Below are 14,541 nucleotides of genomic sequence, written 5' to 3' on the forward strand. Positions count from 1 at the left end.
GAATCTGCGCTGCCATGAAAAAGCTATTTAAATCGATTTATTGTTTGCTCTGATTTGAAACCGAAGCAAAATCCACCGTGAAAAATACCCCCTAGTGTTTGTACTGCAAATGACCATATGCACACAATTTATGATAAATACAGATACATTTAAGTCACTGATATAAAATATGTTTCAACAGAGGGAAATATATTTTCTCCTGGTTCAGAAATAATCATTTCAGTCACACACCACTGATCTGATTAAAGTCATTCAGGTTTCAAATCTGGATTAAGTGGGAACCCTGATTCCCATTCATTACAGGTGATGTAAGTGCAAGAGGCATGCTTAATGAATGATGGTCAAGGGTAGGTATGGGAATTCATGGTGAGAGTGCCAAGGATGCTGTGGTCTGGTACCAGTCTCATCATTGTATGTAAGAGAGCTCTTTGATTACATCTGCACAATCCCTCTTTTTTAAGTGCCCCACATATAATACATTCATAACATATAAGGTCATTGTTGCATAACAAAAAGAAAAGAAAACAGAAAAAAAAAAGAGAATAATTTCAAGTGCAAAACGTTCTCCGTAGATTCTGGATATACTTTGGCCTTCAAAAATTACTAGTGTTTCTGTTCCTGCAGTTCAGACCCAAACTAGTTTTAAAATGCCCTGCATAATAAAATGAAACATTTACTTCAATGGCTAGATAGGCCATGTTATGTCAGTACTAAAAATATTCACTGGCTTCCAATTTGTTTCCAGGCACAATTAAACATGTTGGCATTGACCTCAGCACTTGGGACCAGGGTACCTGAAGGACTGCCTGTTTGTACATGAATCTTCCCACGGTTTCTTCCAAAGCCTTATTCCAGGAGCCCTTTTCCTTCAGTAGGCGGGAGGTGGTGGGGTGGTGGAAGGATCTAGGGCCTTTTCTGTGGTGACATTCCACTTGTGTTATGTTTTAGGCAATGTTAATCCATGTTTATTATGTGGAGTATTTGATACGTTTTCTTTTAGTTTTTGCTATTTTTAACTATTTTATTGTTTTACATTTTTAAAGAACAAGAGTTGGTTTTTATACACCAACTTTCTCTACTTCTTAAGGAAGAATCAAACCGGCATACAATCACCTTCCCTTCCCCTCCTTTCCCCACAACAGTCACCCTGTGAGGTAGGTGGGGCTGAGAGTGTGTGACTAGCCCAAGGTCACCCAGCTGGCTTATGTGTAGGAGTGGAGAAACAAATCCAGTTCACCAGATTAGCCTCCGCCACTCATCTGGAGGAGTGGGTAATCAAACCCGGTTCTCCAGATCACACTCCACCGCTCCAAACCACCGCTTTTAACCACTATACCATACATTGTTCATTGTCTTGGAGGCTGGCTCTTAAGTAGAAAGACAGCATAAAAAATGCTTAAAAACAGACAAACAAAATTAAGATAGCCAACATTCAGGAACTATTTTTTACTCTTTTATGCCCCCCATACAATCTTTTGAATTTCCAGTTCCATAAAATTTGTAGCTGCCCTTGAAGTTAACTGTACAGAAGCAGGGTTTTAAAACAGCACTGAACCTCTTAACTCAACCTGGGTGTTAGTTGAGAGATCGAGCTTTTGAGTTATTTCACACATTGTGGATCAGCAAAACCAGGTTTGCCACTTAGCATGTACTGGGACAGGGGGGCTGCTGCAAGCGTACATGGATGATAAATGCCAAGTTTACAACTGCACCTTAGATTTTTAAAAGTACACAGAAAATATTAGGGGAGGGGCTGTGGCTGAGTGGTAGAGCATCTGCTTGGCATGCAGAAGGTCCCAGGTTCAATCCCCGGCATCTCCAGGTAAAGGGACTAGGCAAGTAGGTGATGTGAAAGACCTCTGCCTGAGACCCTGGAGAGCCGCTGCCGGTCTGAGTAGACAATACTGACTTTCCTGGACCAAGGGTCTGATTCAGTATAAGGCAGCTACGTGTGTTCATGCAATAGTGAAAAGCAAAACATTAGATGTGGCCTTCTTACCCCCAAACTTGAGTCAGTACTTTTTGGCTGACTTTGTTGCTTGAGATGTCCAGCCCGTTGGCCTCCAGCAGGGAGGTTTGTCAAACTCTGTAGATAACCATGTGACCCCTCTGCCAGTCCTCCTGCCGGTGACAGATTCTCCTGTGTATTATTTTGCCTTGGCATACTTTGCCCAACTATATGCTGATTTGGGAAAAATGGCAGCATGCCAATCCCTGCTGCAACTGGTGTTTGAGCTGGAGTCCGATTTGATACTGCACAATCAACTATGGGGCGGGGGGAAATGGATAGGCAAGAATTATTAGGACAATCTGAAATGACCAAAACACATTAAACCAATAGCTCCTCGCCGCAGGATATACAAGAACACAGAGTTCCTGGTGATTTCTAGAGCTACATGGAAGTGACAAGGAGTAACTCTATGAATTAGTGGAATCTCTATGGCAGAGGTGGGGAACGTCAGGCCCGGGGGCCGTTTAAGGCCCGCGGAATCATTTGGTCTGGCCCTTCGTGGGTCCTGGCAGATCTCTTGATCAGAAGGATCTAAGACTGGCGATTTGCCCCCTCCCACAGAGTGCGCCACCGGTTGGATGCCTGCCTGCTTGCCCGCGCTGGGGGTGGTCATCTGGGGCAGCTGCCTGCTTGGGACTTCGTCCCAACTTAATTTTTAAGTTGATAATTTTATATGGCCCGCGAATGATGTTATAAATATCCAAATGGCCCTTGGTGGAAAAAAGGTTCCCCACCCATGGTAAGACTGTAAGTAGAGGAGGCCTTATTTTTCTTTTTAAATTTTCTCCTAGGTTGCTGCCCACCTATAACCCTCCTGCTGGTTGCCAGGTCCTGTCTGGCAACCCTACTTCTTACCTACCAGCCGTAAGTCAGCTGTGACTTGACAGTAAAAAAGAGAAGGAAAAAAAGAGGGGGGGGGACAGCAAAGTTCTGCAAATGCCAATTCCTTCCACTAGAGGGTCACCAGAGCAATCCCATTTTTCTATTGCTACCTTTTCTTATACAATATTTAACTTCATCCAACAAAAGATCTACTTCATTAGTGTCAGTCATTTACAGTGCCTGCAGCAAGCCAACCAATACCGTGGTCATCAATAAATCCCCTTCATCAAAATACTTTTGTTTTTCACTCAGCTTTTAGGTTAAGGCTACAGGGACTGGTACGAAAGGCCCACACTTCTTATTCTAGATAAACTAATCAGAGAAAAGCATATCTATGACTGTAATAAGATACAAAATGCAACTTGCAATTGTGTGTTTCTCCGTGGCTCCCCACATCTGTGCTCACTGGTGGTACAGGACCCATTCCTACCATTGTCTGAAGAAGCACTGTTGGAGGCTCTCCAAGCAAACCTGGTTTCTGTAAAGAAGTGCAGGTATTGTATACTTGTACAAAGAATTCTTATTAAACAGCTTTTCAGATGCAGATAACTGCTTTTAATATAGTGCTAGAAAAAAAGAACAGAAGGAAATATGTGTTGGATCCAGGGATCCCTCAGTGGAAGGCACTGACAGTTATGGATCTCCCCCACTTCCACCCTCCCCAGCAAACACTTTCAACCCTGGGAACACTGATTTCCCTGTGTTGCAAGACCCATGTGATGATCCATGATACTAGCACAAATGGATATCCGTATCCAACACTATGATTATATGAACAACAAGGAAGTATGGATTACGAAGAAGAAATTTCCACTTTTAATTATTTATCTAAATAAAAGATTATTAGGTTTAGTTGTTCAACTCACACTATTTGTTTGAATATTCTCAGTCTTCGCTAGCTGTTGCTGCACCAACTGTAGATGGGGGAGGTTCTGTAGCAGCAAGCTGGATGCATTTCCAACAACTGGTCCCTATCAGTTGGGGGTAGGGTGGGAGAAATGAAAAAAGTCAACATTATTGACAGTTATATGGAACTGGCAATATACAATTATCTTGGAAATAAATATTCAGAACAGGGAGAATTCCTTTCATAGGGCTGAGGACATATTTTTGCACCCCAGATATGCAAAGCTCTTTCCATCATGAAGGTATCTGAAAGACATTTATAGGAAGACTATATCTGGCACAAGTTGTTACATATCTGTTATTGAAGGGCAGCCCCTTTAGGTATTAATCTTGTCCAAATTGCTGTGAAATGAAATAATTTTTTTAAAAAAATATTTAATGAAGCCAGTTTATTGATAAGAGGCCAAATTAGAAGGCCCTTTGAGTCAATATCTTGACAACATACCTTTAAAAATATTACATTCCTAGAATATGAAAGACTCAGTGTATTCTGCATCCTTAGAAACCAAAACAAAGAATGTGTTTCTCACTGAAAACTATTTTCCTCCCCATTCTCCCCACCACCACATTTAATTTGTTACTGCATGTTTCAAGTTTATTAATTTAATGCATTTTAAGCATTTATTATCACAGAAGGACCCTTAATAGGTATAAAGGCCTAAACTAGTATCTAAAATAGACATCTCTGTGTTTGCAACCAGAAACAGCTTATGTTTTATTTTCTTGGTAATATACATTTCTCCTGTTACACTGCAAAGTCATTTGGTTCTATATTGAGGTGGCTATTGTAAGCCTTAAGAACATAAGAAAAGCCCTGCTGGATCAGACCAAGGCCCATCAAGTCCAGCAGTCTGTTCACACAGTGGCCAACCAGGTGCCTCCAGGAAGCCCCCCAACAAGATGACCGAAGCAGCATTATCCTGCCTGTGTTCCAAAGCACCTAATATAATAGGCATGCTCCTCTGATACAGAGCCTTATAATCCAATTCCGTTCATTATTACTTAGAAGTAAAACTCAGTGGATCTCACCTGCTTTAGATAATACAGGTCAGCCATTTCTACAATGTCTTGTCTATCAGGAGCAGACTGGGAAGTTAAAATGGCCTTGGAACAAGCCAAACTGAGTGGCCCCTGCAGCACTACAAGCCAGCACCATGGCAACAACAATGGTCATGGGCTTACTTATCGCCCCCTCCTGCAAACTGGCAGAAGGCAACTTGTGGGCTGATATTGATCTTCACTGCCTCTGAGGAATCCAAGCTAAGAGGCAGTTTTACTGGAGCTTGAACCTGCTTGTTCTTGGCTGTCAAGTGGCCTCTAGGGCAGCAGCCCGCCAGGAAACCCCCCCCCCGCAAGTTAAATGGCCAGTCTGCTCTTGGCATCTATTGTTTAAAAAAAGTTTCAGCACACTGTTGTTAGATATTAGACTCATAACTAGTATAAACCCAAAGCACAGCATGAGACCAGAACTTCAAATTTGGCACTTAGACAACATTGCTGTGATCACAGAGGGGTTAAGGTTCCTTAAGCCCCTTTTTATTTTGTTTAAGGGCAAATATGGTCAGGCCCTTAATAAGTTATCCAACACTTTAACTACGTATGTTCAATACATAACCTTGAAATTAAGGTACCAGAAATTTTAAAAAGTAATCAAAAGAACTTTTTCACTGTTCACTTTTCCTTAGATTGCACATTAAAATCTCCTGATTTTGACCTCAGCACCTTTGAATTGTTTTTAATACTTGTTTAATAGATAACTACAACAAATAAAACAATGTGGTTGAGAAACATTTGGAAGTTAGCAGGACTGGCATTCTTCTTGTAAACATAAATACTTATAAACTATCTACAGCTGGCCTTGACCAGAGCCAGGGCTTTTGCTTTCCTGGCTCCTGTCTGGTGGAATAGTCTCTCTAATGAGACCAGGGCTCTGCAGAACCTTGAGTTCTGCAGGGCCTATAAAACAGAGCGATCCCACCAGGCCTATGGTTGAGGTCAGCTATGGTCTTTCCATCAATGCTGGCCTCCCTACCTTCTCTCCCCACCCACCCCCCACACACATACTTTCATTCGAATTTACTGCAATCTATGTGGGGAGTTCTGACTGCCCACAGGTCTTGCTGTGGATTACATGCTATTGGGAGGGCCATCCTATACATTATGTGGATGTTTTTACTGATTATGTTTGGGGCATGTTTCCAATTATAAACGTTTTAATACGATTTTATTGTAATTTTAGTGTATTTGCTTGTATTAAAATTAATGCTGTGTAAGCCGTCTGAGCCCGGCTTTGCTGGGGAGGGCTGGATATAAGATTAACAAATAAATTAAATATATCTCAGACAGCTGCCAACTTCTTCAGCCAATTGTGGGAAAACACTACATTCCAAGGAAGCTGCAGCAATCAGGTTTTCTAACGCTAAAGTTGAACAATAAATGAGTGAATAAAGTACCACCTTCTTTGGTTTGGGCATACCTAAGCCAAGTTAAACCTCATCGTTCAGACTCTTGCTATGGACAACATGCCCTCCCTTGCCCTGCGATTTTTTAAAAGCATCCCTGCTGCCTTCCAAGGAAGTGCATAGCTGGCAAGTCCAGAGAGGGAACACCACTATCAATATATATCAAGAGTATTGTTGCTTCTGCAAATGAAAACAAACGTAAGCGCATGTTTCTAATAATATTTTAAAAGAAAAAGAATGTATTGTGTCATATATCAGATCTACATAGTAAAATTAAATTTTGAAGAACATATAAATAGACTTTGTTAACATTTCCAACTTTAAAAAAAATGTGAATGGCCACCCAATTGATCTGTGCTATTTCAGATCTTCCTGTTAATTCTTTTATGTCTTGGGGCGGGGGGGGAATGCATAAACTTTATAATATTTCCAGTAACATGCAATAAGGTTTGCAACACTTCCACTTTAAATCAGCGGTTGATTATTATAACAAGCTGAATAGAATTTAATGGAATACTTTGCATTTGTTTTCTTTTTATCTTACCTGAAGCTTTGGAATATGTCTTAAAAATTAACACGTTGATTACCTCAGTAGTGTTCTTCAAGCCTCAAAAATAAGAAATAATGCTTTCAACAAGTTCCTCAGTCTGTATTCAGAAATTATGAACAAACTCTGTTTTGTGGACAAGACACAAACTCTGCCAGTGGGAAGGGGCACAGAAGCATGAGAATAAACCATGCTTGTGCTAGTCACAAATTGTTTAAGAACTTGAACATCACAACAATATTAGGTTAGACTACAGACTTTCTAAACCAGGAAGTCTTCAGTCTCATCTTCATTTTATCTAATATTTGAAATAAAAAAATTTCTCTTCTCCTTAATATTTGAGCCCCAGTCCGGAAAGTAAACATTGTATTTCATATCACAACAATGTTTCAGTTGATCACTTAAAACTGAGCTATAAATGGAATGATCATTCAGTCTTACAAAGGGTTTCCAAGACTGAACAATATTTCAAGTTCAAGAAGCTACGAATTCGTGTAATATAAGGGGGTGTTGCTTCCGTTGCAGACAAAATCTCAGACATGTTGATACAAAATGCTTCACAAATCAGCTGATAAACATACCTGATGAACTTTATTCAAATGCAAAAAGGCTGGGCTGAAAGAAGGGCTTACAAGGTGTGGCAAACGCATCGGAGCTCCAAGAACTGCTTTAGAAAACATAACGGGATGCCATAAATTGACACTGTTAGGACCTGCTTTCACATAAAAGCATAATTGATTGCAAAAATACATTTTTCTTCACAATTTAACTTTTCCAGTAGATCTACATCACTAGACACGTAAATAACTAAGCACAACCACAATACCCAACTTTGGATTACCATTTATACAGGCTCTGCTTTTCCATTTGTTAGCATAAAGGAATAAATTAAAATTCTTCACAGGTGCAGTACAGAGTCTCTCTGGCACCTGCACAATTTTGATCACAATGCAAAATGCTTGAGAACTACTATGGAGACAAATGAATTAGTACAAATAATTTTTGCCATGTGGTCCTCTCTCAAAGAATAAGAGATACGGATTAAGTAAGTTGGTTATGATTACTCTTTTTAAGTATTTGAAGGGCTGTCATTTAGAGGAGGGTAGGGCACTGTTTCAGTTGGTCATGAAGGATAGGATTCATAATAACGGGTTTAAATTATGGGTGGGAAAATACAGGCAGGGTATTCAGAAAAACCTTTTAACAATAAGGGCAGTTCAGCGATGGAATCGATTGCCCAAGGATGTTGTGGGTTCTCCCTTCTTGGCGATGTTTAAACAGAGATTAGACAATTATTTGTCAGGGATGCTTTAAGTCATTCTGCATGATACAGGGGGCTGGACTGGATGGTCTTTAGACCCCTTCTAACTTTTTAATTTTATGATTCTATGATACAATTTAGGGTTAATTTCTGCTGGTTAGAGATTATGAAATGCTAATTCAGCTAGCAAATAATTCGCAAGAGTGGAATAAAACTCATTTTTGCCTCTTAAAAGCTGTAGAGTTTGATGCAAACATTGAGCAGGTAAAAGCAAAGAGCTGATGTATATATGCACTCGCTATAGTTGTTTAATGAGTGGTGGACTCTAATCTGGAGAACTGGGTTCAATTCCCCCACTCCTCCCCATGAAGCCTGCTGGGTGACCTTGGGCCAGTCACAGTTCTCTCAGAACTCTCTCAGCCCACACGGAGACAGGAAATGGCAAACCACCTCCGAACGTCTCTTGCCTTGAAGATGTCTCCTGCCTATGGGGTTGCCATAAATCGGTCGCCATAAATCAGCTTTGACTTGATGGCACTTTCCACCACATAGTTATGAAGGGACCAGCATGGCACAGGAAAAGTAAGCATTTTTGGCTGCAGTGGGAAGGGGATGGGAGAGGTCCCAATCCACGGACAGAAATTCCTTCTGACACTGGCGTTTCTGTGCAGGATTGAACCTGGAAGTGACTACAATTATGCATCATGTGTAGAAAAAATGTAAACAAAATTTCCCCATCTCATAATATTAGAGCTTGCAGGTAGATTCCGGACATTAAATTGACAGTTAATAAATGAGCGATTTTAGCAATTTTTGACTTACAAACAAGAGCCGTCAATAATAACAATAATAAGACATCTGACTAGGAAAAATTGATATGCATATGTTTGCTCTGATTTCTTATAGTTTTCTAATATAAAGGTATTATGTTACTAAATCATTAAGGCGGAGATTCAACTTCAGAGCATTTAAAAAAAAAAAAAGCTTACCAAGTTTGTTAGCACATCCACGTAGCTGGGGCTGCAGTAACATTTGTAACATTGCTGGGGTATTTAAACTTTTCATAATCTGCGCTGCATTTGGCTCTGGGAGCAATCCCTTTCTGTTATTCCTCATCTTCAACGAAGAAGGCATATAAAAATGAGACCCAGCATAAAGAAAATAGAATATTCAGTAAAACAAAAGTTGCTTACCATATATACTCGCGTATAAGCCGAGTTTTTCAGCCCAAAAAAAGGGCTGAAAAAAGCCAACTCGGCTTATACGCAGGTCAATACGGTAGGCGGGGGGAGGGGGAGGGGGAGGGGGGAGAGAGGGGGAACTTGCCGCCGCCATCCCGCACGCCTTCTCTGCGGCCTGGGAGCGGCCAGCGGGGCCTTCCTGCGCGCAGGCAGGGCCCGCGGCCGCCCCCGCCGCCCCCCCTGTGCTTCTCTGCGGCCTGGGAGCGGCCAGCGGGGCCTTCGGCTTATACACGGGTGCCTAATTTTTCCCCATTTTTGGGGTAAAATTAGGCACCTCGGCTTATACGCGGGTTGGCTTATACATGAGTATATACGGTACCTTACTTAAATGAAACTACTCATATGACCCAATGGCTTTGAGAAGTATCACACTAGTAAAGTTAAAAAAACATCCTAATAACCTGACTCCAGACTCAGACTCATTTATTTATTCAGATTATTATATTTATTTATTGTATTTTTAATCCGCCCTCTCCGGACTCAATAAAGGAAGCCACAGCTTCAGTTCACCTGGAGAAAGAGATCAGTTCACCTGGAGAAAATGGCCGTTTTGGCAATCGGACTCTACAGCATTGAAGTCCCTCCCCTACTCAAACCCCACCCTCATCAGTCTCCACCCCCAAAACTTCCCACCGGTGGTGAAGAGGGACCTGGCAACCCTATCCTGAACTCGTAGTATCTATGAACCACAATTATTCCAAGGAATGGCATTCTCCTTTCTTTCAACCTCCCATTCCCCCCACCCACCGCAAATTGCTCCTGATGTTGGGTACAGAATAAGTTGCAAGGATGGGTGTTGCAGTTTGAAAGGAACTGAAGAAAGCTCTCTTACCATGCGTTGTGCTGCTATCAGTGTGGCAAGAGTGCCTCGGCCTGGAGCTCCAGGAGCACAATAAGATACACACACACTCTTCCCTTTGATAGTCAGGCCATCTGCACTTTGCTGTACTTCCTCTGCCTGCTCTGCTGTTTCATACTCAATAACTGCAAAGCCATCAACAGAGCTATCTTCATCCTGAGCAAGCTAAAAGAACATTTTACAACACAACGCATAAAGTACTATTTTTCTATAATGTTTTTCAAACTTCAGGATATTCTTACACACAACCATTAATTGCCCATACAAAATCATTAGACTTTCCAAATCCATATTAACTCTATGGATCGTTTCTTCAATGCTTAATTTAGTATGCAAATATTTTGCAGATGACAGACACCCCTCCACCTGCACCTTACTTAAATTACCACTGCCTTTGCATCTAATCTTGTGATGAACCTGAGCTATGAGATAAATTTTACAGTTATTTTATGGAAAGTTCAGGTGCAGAATTAAACTGGAAATTCATTTTCAAGCAAGGACACATTTTCCTTCATTTTTCTTTTATGTAATAAAGGGATAGTAATTACTTTTCCACATACAGTTTTATTGATATCTTTTTTAATCACATGGAAAACAGTACTTGGGACATTTGTGAAATGTAGTGAACACTCAACTGATGATTTAGTTTTGACACCTCAGTTACTGGCTGTGATCCAAGAAGCCTATTTGCTTTGCACGTATGCTGGGTGATTTAGGTTCTTCTTCATCAGGCTTCTCTGAAACCTACCACAACTTGCTTTTAAACACCCTACTTGCAAAAATACTTGCAATTCTGTAAGCTCAATAGTTCTGTGTTGCTAACGAGGCACACACACCCAAAAGCATACAGGCTCTTTTTGGGTCACTGCCATGAAATTTCAGTTATTTAGTAGCTTTCACTTTCACGTCTACTCCTTAAGGACGTAGGGATCTCATTCCCCTGGCGGAGGTGAGAGATCCCCTGCTCCCATTGCCCACTGCCACTCTGAGTGGTAAAACCACTCTGAATAGTAAAAATATAGAGGTTCTGGCAATTCCTAGAGCTACTCTATGTCGCTTGTGGGTTTTTTTAATTGGTAGTGATACTGGAAGTGATATGGCACTGCAGCTGGCACCCCCTCAATATCCCCACCCGCAGCCCTCTTGCTGGATGCCAGGAATTGCCTGGAAAGCCTGTAAGGAAGATATGGGCAGCATCAGTTTGATGTCAGAGCTTAACCAGCTGAGGAAAAGTAGGAATTACTTGTTAAATGCTGGCATTCCACTCAGTGCTTCTAGAATTAACAATAAAGTGAAGCAAATCAATTTAACTGGCTATATTTACAAAAAGTTTGTGATTTTGACTGTCATACAATACTCATAAGTCATTTCCAAAGCCCTAAAGGGATTTTGCATGAGTTCATTCTGCTCATTGTTTCCTATGATATCACTCTGGAACAATAAAAAAACGTAAGAATATCCACCTGTGCAAATCTAACCCCAATAGATCAAAAACTCCCAGCAAAGAAGTCTGATAAGAAGAGCAATCTTATCAATAAGTACCTAAAAATGGGGAAATGCAACTAAAAAAAACCCTTAACATATCCTTTAACAAGAATATTTGCTCAGGTCAAAAGTAATGTAGCTTTCCCCCCCAAGGGAACTTTGCATAAACAATATTAGAATAAATGTTTAGAAAAACAACATCTGTGTATAAACACAGTCCATGACTAAAAGAACTAAGGCCAATGTATTCCAGCATCGGGAGACAGGAAATTCAGACAGTTTAAAGAAAGGTATGACAGGCAGGGGAAAACAGAATACGAGTCTAACACATCTCTCAACATATATGTTGAACAACATCTTTTCCACCTCTCAAAACATGGAATTTTGTGTCCAAAGATGTAGGACTAATACGTTTTACAGTGCAATCCTACATAGATTGAAGTGGGTTTAGGCTGTACTCTGCACAAGATTATTACCATGCTGTTTTAAATAGCTTGAACATTCAGGACACTAATTCACCACTTTACAACATGTACAACCCCACAAGAAAATAGTTTAGTGCAGCAACGTGACTTGTTTGTCTTTAGTTCAGATGAGATAAGTACCCTCCAGCAGCAATGGGAAGAGGAGCGGCCTAGGAGCGGCCTGCGGGGCCTCCTGGGCCGCGGGGGGGGGGGGGGCACTGCCGCCTGCCTGCGCACCAGGTAAGCCTGCTGGGGGGGAGGGGTTATAAGCCGACCCTCGGCTTATACGCGGGTGCCTAATTTTTTCCCATTTTTGGGGAGAAATTAGGCACCTCGGCTTATACGCGGGTCAGCTTATACACAGGTATATACGGTAGATGCTCTCTACCCTTTCCCTGCTTCCTTCTCACCCACCAGTCAACCTACCTTTATCTGCCCCTCATCTTCAGCTTTTCCTTCTTCCCTTCCTTTGGCCGCCACTCCCTGGGGAAACTTTTGTAACTGCCAGCCACCGAGCTGGGCCCACTTGTGCAGTGCCAGACGCTGGGCAGGGCCCAGTTGTGCAGTGGGATTCAAACCTGGGTCTCCCAGATCTAGGGTTGCCAACCTCCAGGTGGTGGCTGAAGATCTCCTGCTATTACAACTGATCACCAGGCAACAGAGATCGGCTCACCTGGAGAAAATGGCTGCTTTGGAAGGTGGACTCTGGCATTATACCCCACTGAAGTCCCTCCCCTCCCCAAACCATCCTCTCCTCAGGCTCCATCCCCAAAATCTCCAGGTATTTTCCAACCCAGAGCTGGCAACCCTACCCAGATCCTAGCCCCAAACCCTAACTGCTGAACCATACTGGCTTCCGTGTGGTGGCTGCTGTTGAACAGTAGCAAATAGTTGGGTCTGGGTGAATCATGCAAGTCACGTGGTAGGAAGTAGCCTGCTGGTTACTGGGCCTATTACTACTATTACAGGAACAATAATAAATGCAGCTAAATCACTCATTATCTAAACATATTAAGTTGAATGTGGAAGAATCCACACAATTTGTACAATCAACCCATAATATCTGTAGAAAGACCATGCTGCTGTTGAATTGAAGTATATTTCTGCATACCTGGCAAAACACAGGTTTGTATTTCGATGAGAACGTTTTCATGATATAGTCTGCATCAGTGTAATCTGTAGGGAGATCTTCCACACAAAGGCACCTTGAATGTACATGGTCTGGAGATAACTGATTGATGTCCATCCACTGGGCAAAAAGGACATTTCCATCTAACTGTTTTCCTAGAAGGTCCAATCTAGCCTTAGCAGCAGAATCCTTTTTCATGTATTCCACAAAACCATAGCCCTTGGAATAGCCAGTGAATTCACTGTAAATCAAAAAGTGTCTCTCGATATTACCGTAGGGACGTAGCAATTCTTCAAACTCTTGTAACGTATAAGAGGTGGGCAAGTTGGTAATACAGAGGAGGGCATCTGTTGGCTGGAGCTGCACTGATATTTCTTTTCCACGAAGGGATCGTTGGTGAAACAGCTGTATTGCATGCTGAGCTTGCTCCCCATTCAGGAGAGTAACAAAAGCTGTAAGAGCAAAATGAGGAACATATTTACCATAATTTATCTTTTAGTAGCAGTGTCAGTTGGGAGGAGTCTTGGTTAAAGAAAAGCACAAGAGGGTCTAGAGAGCAGGACGGCCAACTTTTGTGATGCCCCCAAAGCAGAAAAACAAACAATATCTATTACAAAATGTAAATTGGATGCACTATTGCTGATAGTATTGGACCAATGTGAACATTTACATTTCACAATCATAATATTCCTTTGTCAAAAATTGGCACTAGGAGGCTGGAGTTAACTGTGCTGCCTAGTTATTGCTAAGTAAACATTTGACAACTGTAAAGCTCTGTGTGATATAGAACAAGAAACTTTTCCAAATGTGCAAAGGACAGTTAAGAAAAAGATTGCACAGTTAACTCCAAACGTATGGCCGACAAACAGCTACAAATTTAACATACCACAAATGGTCACAACGAAGAGCTTTAGATCCCCACAGTTAAAACAAAGATTCATGTATTTCTGCTTAGGTTTCCCTATCTCATCTATGCTTTTAATACTTCAGTTTTACAATGAATGAAGAATGACATGGACCTAGTACATTCAGTGGGAGATATCTTTTGATTGCTCTATCATTTACATGTTAGGATGGGACAATAAGGTATGGGAATCTGAGAAGATCCTTGGCAAATATTAGAGTGCTATTTTCCACAAGATTATCATCATGAGATATGGTAGGATATTGAAAGTTAGGACATGAAATCACTCATGGAACAGATGTGATCCCAAGAATCCCTGTGTACAATCAAAATCCCTAAACTGACTGTGTTGGCATAAGACAATCACAACAATAGATTTTCAGTTTTATA

At 41.4% G+C, this 14,541-nt stretch overlaps 1 protein-coding gene across 1 annotated transcript in view; it reads right to left on the reverse strand.

Annotated features, from left to right (window-relative positions):
* The window catches only part of RAVER2 (ribonucleoprotein, PTB binding 2), a 43,898-nt gene that overhangs the window by 8,802 nt on the left and 20,555 nt on the right, over positions 1–14,541 (reverse strand). Inside the window, exons 3-9 of the mRNA XM_056845461.1 lie at positions 13,230–13,699; positions 10,143–10,334; positions 9,059–9,185; positions 7,390–7,475; positions 3,760–3,864; positions 3,260–3,371; positions 2,000–2,253 (exon numbers count right to left, since the gene is read on the reverse strand). Coding sequence (XP_056701439.1) covers positions 2,000–2,253; positions 3,260–3,371; positions 3,760–3,864; positions 7,390–7,475; positions 9,059–9,185; positions 10,143–10,334; positions 13,230–13,699 — 1,346 coding nt within the window. The remainder of the gene's footprint in view (positions 1–1,999; positions 2,254–3,259; positions 3,372–3,759; positions 3,865–7,389; positions 7,476–9,058; positions 9,186–10,142; positions 10,335–13,229; positions 13,700–14,541) is intronic.

Source organism: Euleptes europaea, chromosome 2 (assembly GCF_029931775.1).
Source record: "Euleptes europaea isolate rEulEur1 chromosome 2, rEulEur1.hap1, whole genome shotgun sequence".
Classification (NCBI taxonomy): domain Eukaryota; kingdom Metazoa; phylum Chordata; class Lepidosauria; order Squamata; family Sphaerodactylidae; genus Euleptes; species Euleptes europaea.